This window comes from Aythya ferina (genome assembly GCF_964211825.1).
Source record: "Aythya ferina genome assembly, chromosome: 3".
Lineage (NCBI taxonomy): Eukaryota > Metazoa > Chordata > Aves > Anseriformes > Anatidae > Aythya > Aythya ferina.
This window is the reverse complement of record NC_140298.1, coordinates 94,805,781-94,829,550: the sequence shown is the minus strand read 5'-3', so window position 1 is coordinate 94,829,550 and position 23,770 is coordinate 94,805,781. Positions and strand designations below refer to the sequence as shown.

Here is a 23,770-nt window from a genome sequence, read left to right as displayed (position 1 = left end):
TGACATTATTACTTTTTGTGTTATAGCCAGAAACAATTGGTGCACTTTTCAATCTTAAAGACCTCTGGTTGGATGGAAATCAATTAGCTGAAATACCTCAGGTAAAGACGGGCTCTAACGATATTGTATTGAAGATGTTTTTAAAACAAAACCTTGTCACTTATACCTAAAGGGAGACAATCTAAAACTGACTTGTTTTCGCAGTTCACTTTGCCTGGGTTTGGTTTTGGATGTTTAAGGGTTTTCTCTTCCTCTTTAAAGGATTACACATGATACTGTGCTGTCAGACATTTTCTTTTAGATGTGTTGACAAAGGAGTTGTTTGATAATAGACACTTTGTTCTGTTTATAGAATGACACATCCTCTGTTTACAGTCCATGTGCAACGATCAGGGAACCACTAATTGGCTGAGCTAACCTTCACTTTTTAATTTTATTTATTTTTTATATCTATCTAAGCTGAAATCTTCAATGATAAAACTGCTGCCATGAATAGAAATTTTGATCTGTGCAGGCAAATCCCCCATCTGACATCAGCTGTGCGGAGAGGGGCCTTAGCATTTAAATCTCAGAGCACTCTAAATTCTCCTTCCTTAGAACAATGGTAACATGTGGAAGGGTTTCTTCTTCCTTTAGAGCCAAGTCAAAACCTGTTTTCTCCTGTTCCTTGAGCAGCTTGCTGTTATTTGCTGTATTGATCTCATTGTCAACAGTGTAAGTTGGAATTTGGTTATAGGTTAGTGACTTTGTTGTTGTTGGCCTGGCCTAACAACTTTGAAGTGCTCATTCTTAAACACTGATAATCATTCATAAAAGGTCAAGTCTGACTTTAGCAACTGTTTTCATTGAAGCTGGCCATAACTGTGTGTTTCGTGTGACGTCTAAAGGATGAACTTGTAGGAGCAAAGGCTGTGTGTTTAATGAAAGATTCTCTGGAGAGGCAAACATTTTGTAAACAGAAGGAGTGATCTTGGGAGTTAGGATCAAGGCTGTCCCTGTATGAAAATTGCGTGTATGTAAGAGTAAAGGACATTCTTTCCCCTTCTTTCTCCTGCTGTTCTGTTCCCCTGCAGATGATTTAGACGACTAAAATGTGAACTATTCTAGAACATGTATAGGGGTGTGTGTGGACGTGGGGAAAGGGAGGGTGCTCTGATAGCTTATAGGGAGAAAGGTATTTCTCTGTCAGACTTCTAATTGTCAGGTTATCACTGTAAAAATTTAGTAATCACTAATAATTGTAGTGTAACTTGTCACTTGGAAGATGCTTGCTGGAGCAGCACTCCCATTCCTGTTTCTACATTCGCTGCAGCAGGGAGATGTGAAGATAGGAAATCCCTAGATGTCACGGCATGTTGCTGTATCAGCCAGGAGAGACTAATACGAATTTGCCTAGGGTTAATTGGGAGGGGCAGACTTTAATTATGCGGAGCTTGATAATCTGTAGTTCTGAAAAAACAACTTTGCAGTCTTCACTTGAAGAAAACTCCAGTTTTGGTTGGTGCTTGCCTGGGTGTGCTTCGCACGCCTTGTCTGGCTGCTGAGGCCAGTTGTAGTATTTAGAATAAGAAACCCCAACTGAATCTCTCAGTTGGGTTATCACGGAAAATTTACCCACCTCCTTTTTTCAGCACTTGGAGGTCACGCAAAGAATTGCTTTTCTTTCTGGAATTTCATGGTGATCGTACATTTTTCAAATTGCTTTGCTGCATGTTTGAACACGACTTAAATTTCATCTTGTGTCGCAGGAAGTAGGAAACCTGAAAAACCTGCTTTGTCTGGATGTTTCTGAAAATAAATTGGAATGCCTTCCTGAAGAAATTAATGGTCTGACTTCTTTAACAGACTTGCTTGTTTCTCAGAACTTAATTCAGGTCCTACCTGATGGCATTGGTAAGTACAAGGTGAACGTTGCCATGCAGAACCATTTAATCCTCTGCAAATTGGAAGTCGCTTGGTTTTAAGTCTTTTGAAGTCTTCTCTTTCTGTGTAAGAGATGAGTTTGTCTTAGCTTTTTTTTTTTTTTTTTTTTTTTTTCCGTAGTGTGAAATACATGGCTCTATTAATTTTGCATTTTAATTGTCAGCATAATGACTACTTCTTAATTCCTTTTTGGCCTGCACTTGGTAGCTATCAGAACAAACTAAAAGTGAATGACCTCTCTGTTCCTACTGTGTCCACGTCACAGTCAGAACTCCCCAGCAGTGTAAAATTCTAGCTTGTAACATGCTGTAGGTCACTTGATAACACTGACTGACAGTATCACTACAAAAAAGACATCCTCTTTAGTGGGATGTGTAATTATCTTGAACCGAACAACGTGGTTAATCCTGTACTGAACCCAGTGGAAGGCTGTTCCAGCTTCAGCCTTCACCCTTGAGGATCCAAACTACAACCTTTCAGTGCCTGACCCTTTATAACAGGTTTCGTAATTGAGGAATGTTTCCTGAAGCATTACCAGGACCTGTTTAAAAGCAAATATTTTTGCCCATGCAGTAGTTAGTGAGGCATTATTTCTTTACTACTCATGAGCTGTTTTTCCAGAAGGTTTCATGTTGGAAGAGTATTCCTGGCCAGGTGCTTTTTTCAAAAAGGTAGTGGAAGGAGGATTTGTGAATTTGGTTTAAATAAGAATGTGGAAAAGAATGGACAGACCTCCCCGTTCTCTCTGTATGCTGTGTAAGCCTGAGAAAAGACAAATATTTCTCTAGAAATTAAATATAGAGGTGTGGGGTGAGTGTCGTGGGTCCTACAGTTGAGTAGTGTGTGCCTGGGAGGTGGTTGCAGCAGCCCTTTCTGATGATCTGAGCTGGGGAAGTGATGCTTTATCTTCTGAGAGCATACAGAGCACACAGCTTGCAAGAGGGGAGCTTGTCTGTAGCACCAGTTGGTGGACGAGAGGAGCTGCCTGTTCCTGAGAACCCTGTTAAACGCAGGTCTGGTGCTGGGGGAGGTGACTGCGGAGGGCCAGGCCTCGTTTGCATCATTTTTATAATGTTTTCTTGCACGTGCTTTTGTCACAAGCACAAAAAAAGTGCTGCATAGGTGACTATAATAAGTTACTTGTGTTTGGAAAATTGGGCAGGGATGTCTCTAACTCTGTGGAAGCTTCTGGGAGGAGCTCAGCTGATCGCTGAAGCAGGGCTCTGACCACCTCCAGCCCGTCACACCAGCTGTAGCAGTTCTGCCAGGTCTCTGAAGCCCCTAACAGGGCTGCTCCAGCATCCCCTGGGCAGCCTGTGTCAGTGCAGCACCACCTCCTCCTGAGGAAGCTTCTCCTGATGTCCCACTGGGACCTCCCACGCTTGAATTTGTGGCCATTGCTGTCTCACCTGCCACTGCAGAACAGTTTGGCTCTGAGTAGTTGTGGGATGCTCCCTGATGCCTCCTTGGCTGCCTTTTTCTGTGGTAAACAAATCCAGCTCCCTCATCCTCAGCTCACATTGTATCCCTGCTGCCTCAGCAGCTTTGTGTGGGGCCCCCATCCCCTTCTCCACACTGGGACGTGAAACTAAGCCTGCTTTTACAGGTGTGGCCTCACCAGTGCCCAGGAGATGAAATACAGTAACTTCTGTTGATCTGCTGGCTGAAATTACCCACTAATGTAGGCCGTGTACTTTTTACTTCATTTCTGGTGCCATCTCACTGCTAAGCCATATTCAGCCTGGTGTCCACTGTAGTCCTCAGGTCGTTTCCAGCAAGGCTCCTGTACAGCCGGTCACTTCCCAGCCTGTACAGGTTATTCTGTCCAGGTGCAGAGCTCTGTGCATCACCTTGCTGGACTCCGGGTTTTCTTTTTACGTGGCTGCCTTTCCGTACATCAGCCATGTCTTCATGATTTAGCATCAGCAGCAAGTTTGATGTGCTGGCCTTTTGGAACTATTGTGGACAGTGGGAATGAGCAGGGAGGCGTCAGCAGCTCATGTCTCCTGAATTCTCTGCCCTGGGCTCTGCCTGGGTCAGCTCTGCCTTGCACAGCTCATGAAAGATCACTCTGGCATAAAGGAGCTTTCTGCTCTGAAATAGTATTTTGGCCTTCCTGGAGAGAAGACCTTCAAAGAAGTTTGGTCTCTGTTCTAAAAAATAAACTTGGGTTTTGTGTTCGACTGACTGGCTTGTATATTAGGACAAAGACGTGATCCTGTTTGGGTTTGGGCAGTCGCTCTAGTGCAAGTCTTTCTTATTGTGGCTGAGTAGACGTAGGTGATCTTCTAAGAACTCCTTTATTAGTAAACATGGAATAATTTATTAGTAATCATGGAATAATTGAGGGGAAAAATATTTTTTTCCTCTGTTTATAGGCCTTTGGGAATACACTTAACTTTTAGTCCTTGTCTTTAGATGGAGTACCATTCAGATTGCAATTTTAATACAACTTAATATGCTGAAAGATGACTATTACATCATTGAATTCATATTCAAGATAAACAAACTTGCAAAAATATTACAAGTGCCAAGTGAAGCACTGCTTGAATTTTTATTACATGAAAAAAATATTTCATTGGGTTAGAGAATTTCTGAAAGGTTTACGACAGAATGCTTTTTCTATAATTAAAGCAGGGTATCTGAGGTCACTAAGCCAAACAAACGTGGTGTTCTTTCTGTCCAGGAAAATTGAGGAAACTATCCATTTTGAAGGTTGACCAGAACAAACTCATTCAACTAACAGATTCAATTGGAGACTGTGAAAGCCTTACAGAACTAGTTCTAACAGAGAACCAGCTGCAGGTAAGTGTGGTCGTGACTGCTCAAATTGCTGGCAGTAGTAAGACCTGCTGCGAAGTGTTGATTCTCTGAGCTTGTAAGTGAATCACCATCACTTCTTGCTAAGTAGCAAGCTTCCTTTAGATGCGTCTTATTTCTAACCTGTTAAATGAATGCTGAAGATCAAGTTGTGTAGTAAAAATTCTCTCCCCAAAGGTCTAAGCAATTACATATTCACTCTTGAATCTTTCATGATCACTAAGGGAATTGGAGCACCTGGAGTGCAGATATCATTTACTTTGTTGTGTTTTTAATGTGGAGTTTGTGCTGCACTGTATTTTTGCCAATTTTTGTTGTACATTACCTTGATCAGACTTGTTGGAACTGAACAGAAACCCCAAGTGCTGCAGAGCTACTGTTGCACTGTTCCTTGCTCTGCTGTTCTACTCCAGTCAGATAAATATGACCAATATGACGTGGTCAATTAAAATGAAATCTGAGACTCCTTTCCACTAGGTGTTTCCTTCCATTGCTTTAAAATTGCCTTCACGTGATGCTGACATTTGAAATTGAAAGTAGAAGTGTTTATAAGATTCTGACTTTGAGCATTTCTCAAGTTATGTTGGTGCTTGGTGAAATTAGGAGCTTAAGCCTGTTGGAAAGAGACTTCTCCAGAGGTCAGTTCATGGCACCTAACTGAGAGGTTTGCCTTTCAATTAGCTATTTAGTGACACTGAAGTTAGATAATATGGACATCCTGCATACATGCTTCTGTTAACAGCTGTTGTGCATCTGTCATCTTACTGCAGAGATAACACAAATTCACTCATGAGTTAGAAACTGAAATTCTTGAATGTTTCCTCTGCGAGATAAGACCTTGGAACAACTTTGGAAGGCATGTTAATAACTGGGGATAACTATGTGCCAGTTTTGAAAATCAGTCAGTCTCTTAATTCGTTTTTAAAGTGAGATAAGTTTTTTGTTCTGACTTTGTGAATTTACAAAATTAATTTGCTTATTACTTTGTTTTTGTTGGCACAGACATTGCCGAAGAGCATCGGGAAACTAAAGAAGCTGAATAATTTGAATGCCGATAGAAACAAATTAACATCTTTGCCCAAAGAGGTAAGTCTTGTGCAATTAACTTTAATAGATGTGATTATACAAACAAAAAACTCTGATTTCACATGCCTACAAGAAGTAACAGGCAGCTTTGAACCACTGGATATTCTTCCCAGAAAGATCACAACTAGAAACTTGTCCATTAGCTCTGAACCGTGTAAATCTGAACAGTAGCTGTGGTGATTTGGTGCTTTGGAAGTGCAAAATGTGTTTGCACTTTAACAAAAAGGCCCAGATCTAATCAATTTGTAACTAGTAATTCCCAGTGTGGATGTCAGGTCCAGCACTATTTGAGGACTGAAAGTTCTGTTTGAGTGAATACACTTAAACGTAGGTATGTTTAGTAGCAATATAAAAGTACTGCCAGGAGCCTTCCTAGCCTCACTCATGTGAGCAGGAGTGGAGGGAGGTTTTCTAATTGTGGAAAACATTTTTTTGGACAGTTTTCTTGGGTTTGGAGATCTCAGGCTAACTTTACCTTTAAATGTGAGGACCTGAAATGACCCACATCACTGATACCTGACATCTTACCGCTATGATCACTCGGACTTCTTCACAGAAACACAGAACGGGTGAGGTTGGAGGGGACCTCGGGAGGTCATCTAGTCCAGCCTCCTGGCTCAAGCACAGAAACCGAGAGCAGGTTGCTCGGGACCTTGAAGATCTGCAAGGGGGGAAACTCCACATCTTTGGATCTCAGTCACTCACAGTAAAGAAATCCTGAAAGTGCTCCCTGAAGTGCTTCTTGTCCGTCATAACAGTATATAGAGTGAAATGAGGCTAGAATTTCTGATGTGAAACTGAAAACAATAATGGCCTTATGAGCTTAGTTCAACATTCAGTTCTGGAAAGAGATAGGATTGATATTTAAAAGAGAAAGCAGCGTAATTGTGATAGGTTGGAGCATGTGATTGAGAATTAGTTGTTTTGCACCACTGTTTCTCTGTTATTTTTGTCCAAGTAGTTCTCCAATGACCAAGCTGTGAGCTTCCTTGGGTTGGTTACAGAGAAGGGGCTACACGATAGCCCTTACTGTTTTCCTGTTTGGTTTGTAAATGTGTGGTGGAGTGGGGGTGAGGGCGGGAGGAGAAAGGTGTGAGTACTACAGCTTCCCTGTCAGGACAGTGTCTCTTCCGCAGAGGTGCTACTAGCTCTAAAGAGAAAATTACCGAGGGCGTACCCAGACGGATTGCATAAATGCTACCAAGCGACGGGATCTTGGGAAAACTGTTCCTGGGTTGGGATCTAATGACAGTTTGATCTTGTGCTCATTCAGCAGAAAGCTTTCCGTGTCTTCACAAAGACCTTAATACATTTCGTGAGTGGCCAAAGCAATCTGTACATGAGACTTGTACAATTTTTTGTCTAGTGTAGCTGTAAACAGAATTGGGCTGTTACAGCATGGAAGGTTTTTCTGATGTGCTTCAGATTCAGACATAAGTCAAACAGGATAAATATGGGATACATCTGTTTGGGAGGGGTGTCAGAACTGAGGGCTTGGTACAGGAAAAAGAAGGTATTGATGCTGAACAAGAAACAGGGGACTGGGAATCAGAAGTGGATGACAGAGGTAGAAGGCATTGGGATATGGAAGGTGAAGAACAAGAATGTGTGTGGAAAACGTTGCTGGACGTAAGACTTCTGGGATTGGAGAGAAAGGGATGGGGGTACTTGCAGAAGGAGTGGCATTAACTATGGGACAAGTTCGTGTTTGAGGGAGGTGGCTGATGAGGAAACGAAAGGTGGTACCTGGAATGAGATGAGCTGAGAAATTGTAGAAAGCCCATAAAATAGAGATGGGAGGGGGTGATTCACAGCGAGCTTGGCAGAGAAACAGAGGAAACAGCTCCTTGGCATCCACTTCTTTGAAATAGATTGTTGTGTTTTTTTTGTTTGTTTTTCTGGAAAGGTCTCCACACCTAAATGGCTTTCTCATTTGAACGAACACTTTGAAATCGCATGTAACAGAACGTTTCATTAAGTTTTGTTTTGCTTTTTTTTAAAGGAAGGAAGTTCTCAAACTGGAGGGTTGTATCCACCCTCTAGATCAGTGGGTTTGAATTCTGAGCTAGTAATGGTAACATACATCAACAGCTGATGCAGTGGTAGAGGCAAATGATCTTTTTCCCTTTGGGTGGCAGGGAGGAACAATGTGGTGTTCTGGTGACATGTTCTGTTTCTACTTTCCTTCTTGCAATTACTGACTTGGAAAAAAAAAAAACTAAAAATGCATCAATAGAGCACCTAAACTGAAAAATACATCACCATTATCTGTTTCTTAGAACATTCTGCTTGATAGTGAGAGAGCATACTGTCCTTTCCATTTATTTTCATCTCAAACTGACTAATTAATACTTCAATCCAGCCAGTAGCCTGCTGTGTGTTGTTCAAGATGTCTCCTGAGATGGTGTGGTGAAGATTGGGGTCTCAGACCTTTACACGTCCATCAGTATTAGTAGCTGTATGCTGGTTCCCCCTTCACAGAAGCGGAGTGGAGTGTGCATAACAGATAATCTTGCTTGGTATCTTCCCCTGTTTTCCTGGCTCCTTTCTCTCTTCCTTCCTGTGCTTTACAGAACTGCTAGACCACCTGTGCAGCTGTGGTCTTCGTCCTTATCAGAAATGGGTGTGCAACGTGGTTTTACTGATTTAGCCTGGACAGGGACAAGGATGCAGGGTCTGGTAAAATGCATGTAGAAAAAGTGGAGCTTTATGTTATAGAGAAGAACACATGCGACTGATACCATGTCTACACACTGGTACCTTTATTGGTCCATCCAGAATTATTCCTGTAGCAAAGGGAACGTTTCTAGGTATAATGGCAGAAATTGTGTGCCTGCTGTAATATTGTAATATAGTCTGGTGAGATAACTTCTGCATTTTAGCTTCTTTTTTTTTGTTTTCTAACTGTTACCAATTTACTTGGATTGGATTTGGGGTCAGCCTGGCAAACCATTACACTGTCAGATTGCTTCTGTGCACACTTGTAAAACCAGCCTCCACCTTTTGGTGTAACATCTCTTGACTTGGGGTTATTCAGGAATTTGCTTGTGATACCCCTTCAAAGTTCCTGGTTCAAAGGTTCTCCTGGATGTGGTGTTGGTGTATAAGGCAGAATGCGAAACAGCTGAACGCCTGACAAAGGCTTGAGTCACAGTTTTCATCTTCAGTATCTCATCTTGCAGCTTGATCCCTCTCTCGGTGAACTGAGTAGTGAAACAGACTGCAGCAAGAACCGAGTATGTCCAAACCTGTTCGTAGTTACAAATGTTTTTCCCCTTCTACTTGAAAGACCTGCCTGGTGACTCTTTCGTATTGAAATCCCACCCTGGCACTGGAACGCTGGTGAAACTGGTGTGTTGATTTTGGCACTTACATAAATAACCTCCTTGGAATGTTTTCCAGTTCGTGTGCTTTCATTAATGAGTCTCTACAACTCGCAGAGATCTGGTAATGTGTCCTTCCTGGCCCTGAGGTATATTGTGGCTGAGAATTAGTACTGCAGGAGGTGAAACTGCAGGGTTTCTTTGGCAATAACCGTGCTTTTTACATTTCTATTTTTTTTTTTAGCAGGTTGGGGCTGTTCTGTTGTTTCTGTTTTTGACTTCCTACATCTCTTCCCTCGTTTCTGTACATGTGTTTCTCAGAGAGAAAAAAGGCATTAGGGAAAAATGCAGGAAAACTTGTCTTGAAGCAGAGGGCAGGGAAGCTCTGTTGCTGTGCTCCTCGTGCACTATTTATTCACTGGTGGTGCAGGAGATACTGAACTGTGTTTGTAGAAGATTCTCCTAGCCAATTTAGAGTTAGTAATAGCTGATACTGCCCCTTACACTGAATTGGGCAGTTTCTTCCATGTCTAAATACATTCTGTGCTTGCAATTAAGGAATTAATCCATGTTATCTGGGGCCAAGGAAAATTCTGACATTATTTGCTCTGAATCCAAACAAAATTTTGGTTGTGACACCCTGGAAAAGGTTTTACAACAAAACAGGAACTGTGTTTAAATTTCCAGTACACAGGGTACAAGGGTAGAGTTCTAAAAGCTTGGCGAGAGGTCTTGATGCTGACAGCTGTATTGAGAGTTAAATAAGAGATGTCACTAGGCCTCAACTAGTCACGTACTAAAACATAATTGTGATATTTGTCACAACGGTGTATCTTTTGTATTTTTATACCCGTGTGAAAGAGCCTAACTGTTAAAGGACAGTGGAATTGAGTCATAGCATTTAAGTAGTTAACAGATGCTGAGACCAAAAGGTGTTATTCAACTAAAGTAACTTCAAGGTCTTGTAAGTTTCCCACCTTTAATCTGTGCTTTGGTTTTAGAGCAGTAACAAGATGAGGATGTGTCATAACAATCAGTGAGATTCAGTCAGTGATGATGAATGGCTGTAACTGCGCAGTTGGACTTGAGAGGAACCAAAAGGGAGTTCTTGGAAGGGATCTAAAAGGGAAGACAGGGGTGAACCTGTAAGCTCTTCATGGGTTTATCTACAGAAAGATGCTATTCAGGTGCAGTGGTGTCACCAGCAGGAAAAAACAAACGGCAACCACAAGGTTATCGTGACACAAAAGTGCAGATAAAGACAGATGATCAAAAATGTGCAACTGATGCAGGTGTTGGAACAGCAACCTGTCTGCAGTAGAGAAAGGGAGCCATCAGCAATATCAGCAGAGAAGTGACGTGCTGAATTTAAGTTCTGGAGGATTGTTTAAGATGAAGTGGCCCTAGGTATGTAGATGACAAAAAATGGGAAGCTGAAGTGATGGATGCTGGTCGTTCTCAGAATGTAGAGGGGAGTTATAGCAGCCAACTTGTTCTCTGTGCATATCCAAGTCTTACTGTTTCTCCAGAACAAAGAAGCTGATGAAAGATGAATATCAGAGTGAGATAGAAGAAGAAGAAGATAACCAACAAAGCTTCTCCAAGGGTAGAGTTATGTGTGGAACCAAAAGAAATCTCTGAAGACTCATACTCTTCAGAAAGCCCCCCAGATGCAAATAAGCGGTTCTGTTGAGAATTTACAGTACTTTAGAATCAACGATCTCAAAATTAGACCTTCATATTAACCATCATTTTCTACCTTAGATTCAGTCTGACCATTCTTTTGTTGTTTTTAATCTGGAGTTTTAATTTGCTCTTCTCTGCAGGTGGTGAGATGATACAAGTGAATAGCTCTTGCTAAAGTGGCTAGAATGAAACGTTTACTTAAAGACTTAGACAAACACAAGTCATTTGGGACATTTTCCTGATGTCCAGTTCCCCTCAGAAGGAAGTGAGGACCTATTAAACCTCCAGGCTTTGGAGCAGTTATTCACGTGCCCAGACCTAAGCACATGCTTGTCCATTAAGCAAAGTCTTGTGCTCGAAATGAACGATGTGCTTAACTGTTAAGTGGGCTTGTGGTCCAAAATGTCTACTTGGTGCCTACATCACGGTTTGGCGAGGTCTGCTGTAAGCATGTGATCACACCCAGGGAAAGCATGAGCAGAGTGTGCCTGGCTCTTTGTCAGTCGATGACTCTAAGCCAAACCAACAAAGTTCCTATATTGTGCTACTTCAGAGTGGTCACGGTGATGTGTTTCTTTCAGCTTGCCATTTGGTGTGTGTGTTGTGCCTCAATGATACCACTTTGGTTTTTCAAATGTTGGACCTGATGTCTTTCTGTACTGCTGAATGAGTCCAATCTTTTTTGAAATGACAAAGATTTAATTTTTTAAACTGTCAGTCTGTCTTTTTTTTTCTCTGTGATACCTTGCCTGATGCTAACTGCTTGTTAGATGCTGCCTGTGTTTTGAAAAGGTTTCATACAAAGGTTTCTGTATTGTCTGTTATGCCCTTCAGCTGCCCTCTTTAAATAAAAAAAAAAAATCACCAAAAAAACAAAACTCTACCTCTGAATGAACCAAACATTAACTTTAAAATAGCTGAAGACAGCAGCAGCTTGTGCATCCTAACCCTGTGTAGGAGTAGAATAATGTATGTTCTGTCTCCATTTGTTGGCATGCTCTTGTCCAGTATGGATAAAGAAACATGAATTGAACATCTTTTGTATTTTCTTAATTGTTAGCCGCTTGGAAAATTATGGGTCAGGTAAATTGATAACCCTGTAAGTATTATTCAGTCCACGGTTCTACTGTTACCTCTCATTAAACTGCTTTAAATGCATGATGACTCAGGCCGGCTGGTTCCACTGCTGCATTTTTCCATTGTCACACGTAACAGAAATTGCAGTCTCATCAGGGTTGCATGGCTTACTTCGTTTGTTTGCCTCAATTGTTTGGGTCTTCATGCTCCAAGACTGAATAATGCAAACTTCATTCATAGAAAAGCGAGCACTGTGTACGGTTAGGGCATCACTTGCCAGCTCATCAGCATCCACACAACTTTATCTTTTGCTTTTCACGACTCCTTGTGTTAGATAAACCAGTGAGACAGTTTATATCCTGTTTTTTCTGTATGGCACTCCGTATCCTGCGAATGTGTCAAGGCAATTATTTAAGAATCTTTACATGCTTTCAAGTGGCAAGCGGAATTCTTGTACTAAAAAGTGTTTGCTTGTGGTTTGAGCGCTGGTTTCTAAGGGCTTTGATTCACAAGCTAAACTAGCTAACAAGGTTGCTGCTCCTGTGTACACACGGGCTCCAAGAAGCTGCTACTCTTGTGAAATGGTGGCATCTTAGAGGGCAGTGATTGCAGAGAAACCAACCCAGATTTTGTTTTGTCAACAGAATGTTGTGCTGTAACTTGGTGCTCTAAATAGCTTGTGAATCAGAAACCATGAGCAGCTGATACCTGCTTTCTTCCATTACAATGTATTTATGAAATAAAGGAAGGTGAGTGGGGTATAATTGCTCCATTTGATTGTTTTATTTTCTAACTCACAGTGGCATCCTTTTTAAAATGCCCTTCTCCTTGGTAAATAGCATAGGTTAAATTGAAATAATTTTTGCTTTGACTAGGGGAAAAGCTTTTGTGGTATTTGCCTGTAACCTAAAACTTGATTTTGGACTAAGCTGCAGATTTTCCAGGGACAGATCTGACAGTTAACTTGAACACATAAGTAATTTCAGCTCAGATTTGGATGCTTCTGACTTAGACTAAATAAGGCGTTGGCTGTATTGTAACAGAAGAAGCTTACATGTGAGTAGCTGTAGAAGTCCCTAATTTTTGAGCTAAGGTCTTCTAATAGGTTTGCTGTCTTTAGTTCAGTTCTAAGTCTGCTTGACTTGAAAGCTTCAAAAGGCTTTGAATATTTTTCTTCTAATATTTGAAGAAAGGGAAGAAACTTTTTTCCACTCTTGCGAGTTTTGTCACTGGAAAATAAACAACAGCTTTTTGAAGCTATATAAGATAAGCAAACAAAGGTAAGTTTCTTTTGTGACTAGGAACAAAGAGTTACTTGAGGCAGCTTTCAAGTTGCTAAAACTAATAATCTTTATGTTTGTAGAAGTAGTAATTGCCATCTGGAACAAAAAAGCAATATTTTAAAATTGAATTTAGAGGGTTTATTTTTTCTGAAAAATACGTACCTTTGACGTAAATTACAGATACTTCAAGGGTAAAACTGAAATCTCATCTTTTGCACCCCAAAACTATCTTGGGAATGGAGCTGCTTAGGTTTGGGTAAATTAGTAGAGACAGAGGATATTAGATTGAATTGGCCAGTTCAGATGGGAATTATTTTGAAATTAGATGCTTCTAATAAAACAGGGCGTCAGAGATGTTACTCATAAAGCCTACTTTCTGTGAACTCTTCATTACTCTTTGCTGACTCAATAAATGTCAGGCGTTGATTGGTTTATTTAGCATTTTGTATTGCCTAAAGCCCCATTGCACTCATTTGTATATAAAGTTACCATGAGGAAAGAAAGAATTAATATGTAAATACTGAGCTCAGAAATATGGAACATTAAAGCTGGTATTTTTTGTGAGGGTAGTCTACAAAGTGACATCTGTGTGGTTACTGACATCTTCCTGGCTTGGAAGGCTATAAAAAGTAGGTAAAATTTGATGTATTTGTAAAGATACACATTATTCACAAATAAAGCTGTTCAAGAAACTGCTACAACATGCCAGCTTCAGGTCGGGCTTCTTTTAAGTTAACACTTGTTTGCAATCTGTACCCTTGGGTGACGTGTCTTGCAGGCATTGTAACTTGAATGTGCTATGACATCTTATGTGACCCATACTGCATGCCTTTGTTTGTGTTACAGTACTGCAATAAAAATAGTCTTTTTCTTTTTTTTTCTTCCCATTTTTTCTCTAATATAGATCGGGGGATGCTGCAGTCTTAATGTCTTTTCTGTACGTGACAACAGATTGTCTCGAATTCCTTCTGAAATTTCACAAGCCACTGAACTTCATGTCCTGGATGTTGCAGGAAACAGGTGGGATTTTTGTACTGTCATGTTCTTTTGCTGGTTTTACATAATTGTTTATAATGACAGAAGACATTAGGTCTAAGAATGAAGTAGCAAAACCCCAATTATAACTGTTGTGTTAGCATTACTGTTGAAACTGTCAAAGCAATCTTCCCCTCTGGCCCAAAGTAGCATAAATTGCATAGTGTTATGTGTACCTTTTCTGGATTGCTTTGACCCCAAGGAAGAGGTAGGATTTAAGGAAAAACTCTGGATTTGTGCATTTCTGAATTAAAACTGATAATCGAGGCAATTCTGTAGAGCTTCAGCTGAAACTGATGACAAGCATCACTGAGTGTCCTATTTTAGGCATAGCAGTGCAAGTGACAAACAATGCAACTTTGACTCTGCACCTTTTCATGAATCTTAGTTGATACACTTTACAAATCAAAGTTCAAAGAGGGGTGGATTGAAGCCTAAAACAGCAAATTAGTGCAGTTGCTTAGTAGGAAGTTAAAGATAGTAGAGGAAAAGCAAATGGCATTTTGTCTGTGCAATATAATTATTTCATAAGCATTTCTGTTCTGGGAATTGTATACATTAGGTTCCAGAGCAGGAGCAGCAGTCTGCCTTCCCAGGGCAGTTTATCACAGGAGAAAAAGCTCTGCATTATTTTAGCAGATATTCACAACTACAGAGAATTACAGTATAAAGTTAAGCTACAGATTGTTTCCAAAGGAATAGTTTGAGTTGACAAATACTGTAATGCCTGTAACGTGAGGCATTATGTCACTCCTGCCTCTTCCAACTCAGGACTGTGTAGTTATGAGTCAACTTCATGACTATCGATTAAGTCTCCCGGAGATTACCCTGACTTTTTTCACTTTTCTTTTTTGAACTAGGCTGACGTATCTTCCCCTCTCGCTGACTACCTTAAAGCTGAAGGCTTTGTGGTTGTCTGATAACCAGTCCCAACCTTTGCTGACGTTTCAGACCGACACAGACCCTGAAACGGGAGAAAAGATTTTAACATGTGTATTACTTCCTCAAATGCCTTCTGAGCCTGGTTGCCAAGGTAAATGCTTAGAGATGGTTTTTGATCATGTATAGAAATACTACTGCTTTGTTTACTGTGTTTTCTGTTCTGGAAAGGTTTGTAAAACAGACTTTCTAATCTCTATGTATTAGCTCTGTTGAGCACAGTTATGGCTGAATTTTCACGTGTAAATTTTTTTTCTTTTGTAATCATAACTTGAAAATGCTTCCAGACATGTTACTGAAAATAAAATGCAACCAGGTACAATACATAAAAATACAGACCAGGAGGAAGATGGCTTAATCATATCATTATTCCAGTGTTTGCCAGTGGGCCAAGTAGTGGTGTCCATATTTGTGTACATTGTTTATACATTTTAAATTACATATATATGGTGAAAACTGATGGTTTTCCAACTAGTCTTTTTATCAGAAAAATAATTGAATAGTTAGTAAAAAGCAGGAGATGTTGTACTTCTTAGCAAATGAATTTTCTTTCAAGCAGGCCTGCCTTACAGTAACTTTATTATATTCTTTCACAAGCACAGAATTGTAATTATAAGTTACTTTTACCTTTTGTGGTGAAGCTTGCCTCCTGGTCAGGTGGAACTTTAAACTCTTTCACAGTTTGCTCTTCCACTAAGTTCTGGGTGTTATTTGTCCTCCGAAGCTTTTATAGCAATGTGTGAACATTGAATGGGATTCATCTGAGCTAATATTTAAACTCCTACTGTAATCACTGGAGAGTAATTCATCCTATCCCAGAACACTCCACCGAGTACAAAGGGAGCCTGAGGAGAGAAGCTCAGCTGTAGATATCCATATTATAGGTATCCATACTTAGGTGAGAGTAATTTAAATACTTTCAGATCTTTCAGTATTGTGGGACCAGAGCAAATAGAAACCGTTAAAACAGTAGCAGTGTAGAAATGGCTGTTTTGTGCCAGTCTCTGGGTTTTAAGAGAATAGAAGTTACATTAAGAATTAAAAGAAGTAAATGAGTTAATGCCTTTAGGTTTAGAGAAAATTAGCAAGAAGAATAGTGGGGAGAGACAGACTTTAAAGGCTTGAGTAGTGGAAATCAAATTTCCTCCTCCCCAAATGAATCTTATGTCTTCAGGGATAGAAGATTGGAATTAAGATTGTTCAACACATGTGCATAGCAACAGTAAAAGGACAAGGTTGATAAAACTAATGATACTGTGATATGGAGTGTCATTTAGCTAAATGGCTAACATCAAGTGGCAGGCCTGATCTGAAAGAGAAACACTTACTAAGGCAAGTATCTTAAAGTAGGTAATCAACGCTGTAAAACCACCACAAGCCCGAAACAGCCCAGGCACAGAAACTTCTCATACAGAAACTTCTCTAACATGCTGGCATTCTAGATTTGCTGTGAATCTTCAGTTACGTTTGCTGTTTTAACAGATAACCTGCCACGATGTGGTGCGTTGGAGAGTTTGGTAAACGAAATGTCAGATGAAACGTGGAATGAGCGGGCAGTGAACAGAGTCAGTGCAATTCGCTTCTTAGAAGATGAAAAAGATGAAGAGGATAACGAAATGGTATGTTTTCTAAGTCTTTGGATACCTGCAGGCACTGTGACTTTAATGCAAAAGTGTGGAAAGTATGTGAGCTGTCTTGCTCTAAATTTCAGCTGTGACTGCATGCATTTTGTACACGTTTACAGTGGAAACTGTTCATGTTGACTGCTGAAACTTTTCATATAAACTTAAAATGTGGTGGTTTTTTTTTCTTTTTTTTTTTTTTTTTTTTTTTCTTTTTTTTTTCTGTTTGAATTTAACTTTAAGTTCTGATGCAGGGCAATCTTTGTTTTGTTTTCTTTCCTGTGTCTCCTCAGGATGTTTTCTTTCCAGCTTTCCAGAAACAAGATAGGATCTTCCTCTGCATCTGTGAAGCTTTACTGCCTGAAAGTATATAGGGCCTAATTTAGGATTCCAGCACTCTGGCATGTGTCTCCACCAAGTTTGCTACCCTGCTACATTGTTTGTCTCTCTTGTTTCTATTTCTTATCTTTCTTTGTGTTTCTCCCTTTTTCCTTTTTTCACCATTTGCATTGAAATAACCATAATGTCCATGAACAGCAAGGATTTTGCTCATTAGTTTCCTACTTAAAGGATATGGGAACATCTGTCACTGTACTTATCAGACCTCTCCATTAAGTTGGGCTTTGCATGTCCTGAAGATCAAAGTGCAACAGTCTTTAACTTTACTAACTTCTATTAACAATTAAATATCTACGTAAAGATTAAGACTGCTTCAATCAAATTTTCAGCATGCTTTTCTAATGCTCTAAAAACTTGCTGGTGGTCCTTGTTAGAGCTCAGCCTGAGGTAGTTCAGAGCACTCTCTGGGTTGTAGCACACTGCAAGCATGGTCTTACTTTAAAAAATGACTATAAAGATTCTTTCTTGGCAGGGAAATGAATATTTAAGTTTTCAAGTAAGATGCTTAGTCTAAAGTACCAGAAACGAAATGTCTTTGACAAGCATGGTTTTTAGATTAACTGATAAAGGATTTCAGAATGGTGCTTGTTAACCACTGTGCCAACCTGAGAATGCCCTTGCCAGGGCTCAGGTGTTACTGATAACTGCTTTCAGTCATGGTATTACAGCCTGACCTGAGGCAAGAATATTTTTTGGAGAAAAAGAGGGTTATGTTCCTTTTTGAGGGAGGTGGGATTTATAAGGAAGTCCTGACCAATCCATCCACTTATAGGTGGCTTACCAGTTCCAGTGTACATAGTTTACATATATACCACAGAAAAGTGATTGCACTTATATATCTATTATGCTGATGCATATTGTGCAATTATTCCTGGTGTCCTGTGGGTCCCTAATCTGGACGCCAACTGAAGTTTTTGTAACTTTGGTTTTCTTTGCAAGTGTCAGCACAGTGATGTTAAATAGTCTTGGGTCTAAGATGCAAGAAAAATGTTCACTCTTCTTGCTTTCAAGATACTTGTTTTCAATGGATAAGAGAACCAAACTGACTGCAAAGCATACAGATCTCCATGCAAAAGTGTAATTGACGCTGTAAAGAGATCTCGTTGGATTCTTTGGATTCTTTCAAAACCAGCTAAATCTTTTTTTTTTTTTTTTTTTTTTTTTTAATCTTAATTCACTTGGATGGTTTTGAGAAAAAAAAATCCCGACTATATTAAAGAAAGTCTTAATTTTGGGAACTTGTACTTCATTTGAGTGGCTTTCAGATTTGTAGGTCAAGAGGAGAAAATATTTGCTCCTAGACAGTTCTTAAAACCTCTTTCACTGTCTTCATAAACAAGCAGCTATGGTAAAAACTTTCAAAATTAAGCTTAGTAGTTTGAAAAGGAAAAGGGGGGGATTTTTTTTTTTTTAAATCGATAGCTGATATTTGGTATGTAAATGCTAAAGCCTTGAAAGTGTATGTTGTTTTTCAAAGAGACAAAGGCAAAACCACTTATTGCACTGTTTATTTTTAGAGAACACTTCTAAGGCGAGCCACTCCACACCCTGGAGAATTAAAGAACATGAAAAAGACAGTGGAGAATTTACGGAATGATATGAATGCTGCTAAAGGACTGGATTCAAACAAAAACGAGGTCAATAATGCCATTGACAGAGTGACCACTTCTGTGTAGAATTTCATCTCCAGGTTTTACCTCCTGTGTCTTCCCCTGCTGTTGAAACGTTCCTGTCGTCTCCTGGGACCTCACTGAACCCCTTTTTTGTTTTTAACCAGAACCTGATTCATCATCTCCATATATGTGAAAAGTGCGGCCCACTGGAAGAAAGTGCCTTATTTCATCCAGGCAGTGAACCAATAATTTCCAAATCAATATTGTAATTTTAATAGTACTACACTTTTTAAAGTATAATACACTACTGTATGCAGAATACAATATTTTTGTCTTAAACACAGGGGAAATAATGCTTTTCATTTCCAGAGTGCTGGGATATCTTTTTCCCAGTGGCTGGATGTGCTGGTGAGAAATTTAGTTTTGTGGAAAAGATACGATTTTTTTTATTTTTTTGGCAGCTCAGATGGTGTAAATTTTAAATTTTTGTATAGGACTTTCGTAACAAAATGATGTATTTCATTTTTAAGAGAAAATTTATCTTGAGCGGTACATATTTTAGTATTTGTGGAAGAGAACAAGTTTCATGGACAACTGTACTCATTTGTTTGTACCACCCATTGTGCCTTATTGTGTCTTATACGTCATACTAGTCTTAAATATAGAAATCCTTGAAGAAAGTGAGTAGATCTAAACTTGGTCTTCTGTTTTAAATACGTTTTTCTTTTCAGACAGTAATTTGTTGAGATTTTTACAAAACAGAATTTACGTTTATGTCATGGGATTTTAGTTCGTGAAACACAAATGTTAGTTTTGTTGTGTACGGAATTAAGATTAAAATGACCAAACTGCTATTGTTTATTACATAATGCACTCACACTTTAACTTCGTTGTAAGGAAACATCTTGTTTTGGATGCAGTGTTGCATTGCAGTCACTAGAAATTCATGCTTCCATTGTTGTTTTTAAACGTGCCATCTGTAAAATAACTTGAAAAACAGCACGATAGACTTTCAGAAGCACAGTATGAAACTAGTTTTATGTATTACGCAAGAAAGCATGATTCTTTAAAGTGCTTTGGTGGTTTTATATACTTATATAAAACCATAATAAAAAAATCTTTAAAAGCTTCGGTATATTTATTGTATCATTAAAACAGCAATTAAAGTATGTACGGATTAATACTGGAATTTACTATCATTGTTACTGTGTTGCACTTCCAGTGGTCCAATGGTGATTTCAAGGTCTTATTATATCTGTGGGTTCTGGTTTGTTTACAACGGTAAGTATGAACTGAGCTGATTCAGTAAATAACAATTTTATAAAAGGCTGCTAGAGACTGATTTTTGGTGTCTACGGGGTTCTGTGTGTGCCATGAACTAACAAAGATCTCTGACTTGTTCAGCATGGGGACTTGAGCAGTCTGAGTTCAGAGCAAAGATTTGACGTGTTTTGTGTGAACTAATGCAACGAACCCAAATTTCAACAAAATGGAAGACAGGACAACTTCTGCATGTATGGCTAACCGCATCCCTCCTTCTGCCAGACATTTCTTCTACCAAGTGTTGGTTGCATAGAGTTTTGGGGAGAAGATGGGAAAGGAGGAAATCGAGGGAGTCACGATAACTTCGGTGTTAAAATTAACAATCTGTAGTGTTTGATAATTTTTGTAATTTAACTTCATAACTTTTAAGTTGAGGCTTTTACAAACATCGTTCCTTTCTTTTTGAAATCAAGCAGGGTATCAAGGTATTGCAAGCCATCACCAAATATTCAAATCTAAACTGGCAAAATATATTAGATTTTTCATTATTTCTTCTCACCCCAATCATTCCTCATTTACACTTTGAGGCATGAGCTCTTGGCAGGAGCTGCTGTGGTTTGATAGGTGTTAGGTTAGTTCAGGCAGGGACAGTGCAATTTCATTCTTCCCAAGGCAGAGTTCTGCCACTTGTTCTTGGTAAGCTGCTATTAAAGGAAAATGAGGAAGAAAATGAGGGTTTGGTACAGTTGACTCCAACTTTGAGTAGAACTTTCCTTTTAAAGTAGTTACTGGAATTGGCACAACCAAAAGCTTAAAAAGGATAGGAAACTGTAAGGAGAGTCCAAGTAAACCTCAGCAAATCCATTTAAATGAGAGGGAAATTAGTTCCTAAAAAAAGACAGACCAGAGACAAAGGCAACAAGACTGCGTACTCTGTGGTGACAGCTATAATGTTTTTCATTTAGAGGCTGTGGTTTGTTTTGTTTTTTAGCGTCTGCTCCAGATATAAACAAGAGAGCTCAATCAGCAAGATGAAATGAATGTGTAAAGCTTGGATTTGGGCCTTGCCTAATGCGCTGTCAGATGAAAATAATTAACAGCTTGTGTGTACCTACTCCCTCCTGCCGAAGTCGGAATAATCCGTAAACCTTGCAATAGCTTAATGACAAAGCACCTCATCATTATTCTCTTCTAAAAATGAGCTTTTTGGTCCCTCTGAGGAGACCTTAGAGTGTAGAAATGAGGCAGTTGGATTAGATGATCTCTGAAGGCTCCTTCCAGCTGAACTCTTCTATTAGGCAGTTTCTTTCTGTACACCCTGGCAGGCTTGTGGAGACTGTGCTGCAATCCAAAAGCTAGCCAGAAGGCAGGCAGCACTTGCTGTGTCAGCTTTGACATAAGTAATTGCTTTGGAATATTTCTGAGTAGTGGGAGGAATATTAGTTTTGGTTTCTCTGGCATGTGAGCTACATGTGAAAGGACAGCAGCGAATGGGAAATCCAAACCTGTTGCCAGAAGCTGGCTGGCTAGTCTAGTGTCCCTGTGGTCATCCAAGCCTAAGACAGGTGATATGAACTGCTTGTTAAAGGTGTTTGCCTCCACTGATTTGTAAGAAAGAGTAAAATGAGCTCCGAATATAATTCAACGGTTGTTTGGCTAGAGGTTAAAGGAGTTGATGTCCACTGAGGCACCATCCTCTAACTGTCCCCTACCTTCTCTCTCCCTCAAAACCTAAATGTTTGATTGACAGCAGCTTTATCATAAAAGGGGGGCTTCCCTGTCATTCCACCTGATCAAAACACCAGCAGCCTAGACCAGTGGTAGTCCCTCTGATCTCTCAAATGGCCTGTATGCATGCCATTTTATAAAGCATTTTTAGGTACACTTGTACTGTACACAGTGTTGATAAGGTTCCTGGCAATTTTAACTGTGTTTTATAGGCAGAAAAAGCTGGTGCTGTTTATTATGCTGAAATTGTTCTGTTCTTGAGAGCATGGGCTCTCCCTTCCCAGTCTCTGGCGTTATCTTTCTGATGCTTTGAGGAGCCTGAGTAATGAACACAGTTTTGTAAGCATAACTTTTTTTTTTTTCCTCTTAAACTTTTTCTGCTTTTTAAAATTGCTTTGCAACTCTTTTGGGAGGTGGTTTAATGCCAGGGAAGGAGTCCTGCAGTACTTGCATGCTGCTTTATTAGCCCAACAGTTAACGAGGGAAAACCAATTGACCATAGTGGTGGAGTGGGTTTAATATTAACCTGTCAGCTATTACACGCGAGTTGACTTTATTGAAAGGCACAATTGCATGGGCTTAGGAAAGCAGAAGCAGTAGTTGGTGTAGCAACAGATTTTTCCATCCCCTTTTTCTTGCCCCAGGCGTTTTCCACAGTTTCCATATAATTTATATGTCACGATTATTTTTCTGGCTCGCATTCCATATTTTTGATAATTGGTGTATTGTTGTAAAGCGAGTGCTGGAAACTTGCATACCGATGTTTTTTTTCCAGGAAATGACTTGCCTGTGTCCAGGACAAGCTGATCAGACTGTTTTTTGTCTAATGGGAACAGTGCTTTACCACTGCTGGGCGAGCCATTTGTAGCTGATCGGCTACTTAACACATTTCCCTCCTTGGTGTTCACAGATTCTGCCATTGGAAGCAGAGTAATGACACTGGGAATTTAATTTTTGTAAAGTAAATTATTTTAATATACTTTAATGGTCAGTTGATATAGCCTGAAAATTGAATACACGGTTATCTGTGAAGGTGTACCTCCCTCTGAGACTGGCGTGTGCTCTTTATCATAAATCTCTAGACCTTGAGTTAATGGAGAACTCACTGCCTTTCTTCGCCTTGCATATGGAAAATAAAATTACTTCAGTTTTTCAGTTGTCTTGATGAGAATGTTTCCCACCTTCGGTTTCTGTCAAACACAGGAGTCGGTTCCCATGCTTAGGCTCAGGTCGGAGAAGATGAGTAAAGGGGACTGGTGTTGGCTATCAGTACATGTTTTGGGTGTTGCCTTCCTCCTGAACTGTTTGTGACGTTTTCAGCGGGATGTTGCCTTCCTCTTTCAGTCTGAGCTCAGGAACATATTCAGCTTTGAAACAGCTTAATGAAAAATGTGAGATTTTCGGAGCGGAAAAGCAGACACCTGGTTTGAGGACAGCTTTGTGAGCTGCTTTACAGGAGCCATCTTATCTGCTCTTCTGGTAGGTGTTGGAAACGCTATGCATTTTATCCCTTTTTATTCAGATCTTGTGCCATCAGGATGGCCAGTGCTGGATTCAGCAAGGGCAGAGGGCTCTGAGGAGCTCAGCGTGCGTGGCTGGGCTGTGCTGTGCCCGACTGAATCACCATCCCTGGAGGCCTTCAAGAAAGGTAGCATGTAGCATGTTACCTAGTAGCATGGTTTAGTGGTGGACTTTGGCACTAGGTTAAAGGTTGGACTAGGCAATCTTGGAGGTCTTTTCCAACCTGAATGATTCTGTAAACGAGGAGGAAGGATTCGTAGCAGTCTGGTTTCAAATTTGTGACTTGTTCAGGGCGTGCCTGGTGATAGTGTACCAACATCAGTGTTAACACAGATCCTAAGAGACCACTTACCTTTATACAGGAAAGGTCTTTGGCTGGTAAGGATGTCATCAGGACTGTCTGTGGGAAGGACTGTAGCTCCTTGGTGATGCTTCAGGGAAGGGATATAGGA

The 23,770-nt window shown here is 40.0% G+C and overlaps 1 protein-coding gene across 1 annotated transcript in view; it reads left to right on the top strand.

Moving 5' to 3' along the window:
• LRRC1 (leucine rich repeat containing 1) overlaps window positions 1-19,995 on the top strand; it is a 68,538-nt gene extending 48,543 nt beyond the window's left edge. The window contains exons 7-14 of the mRNA XM_084514573.1: window positions 27-101; window positions 1,749-1,893; window positions 4,610-4,728; window positions 5,746-5,829; window positions 14,103-14,218; window positions 15,094-15,266; window positions 16,655-16,791; window positions 18,711-19,995. Of these exons, the coding sequence (XP_084370699.1) occupies window positions 27-101; window positions 1,749-1,893; window positions 4,610-4,728; window positions 5,746-5,829; window positions 14,103-14,218; window positions 15,094-15,266; window positions 16,655-16,791; window positions 18,711-18,869 (1,008 nt within the window). The 3' untranslated portion in view covers window positions 18,870-19,995. The remainder of the gene's footprint in view (window positions 1-26; window positions 102-1,748; window positions 1,894-4,609; window positions 4,729-5,745; window positions 5,830-14,102; window positions 14,219-15,093; window positions 15,267-16,654; window positions 16,792-18,710) is intronic.
• Window positions 19,996-23,770: the final 3,775 nt, after the last annotated feature.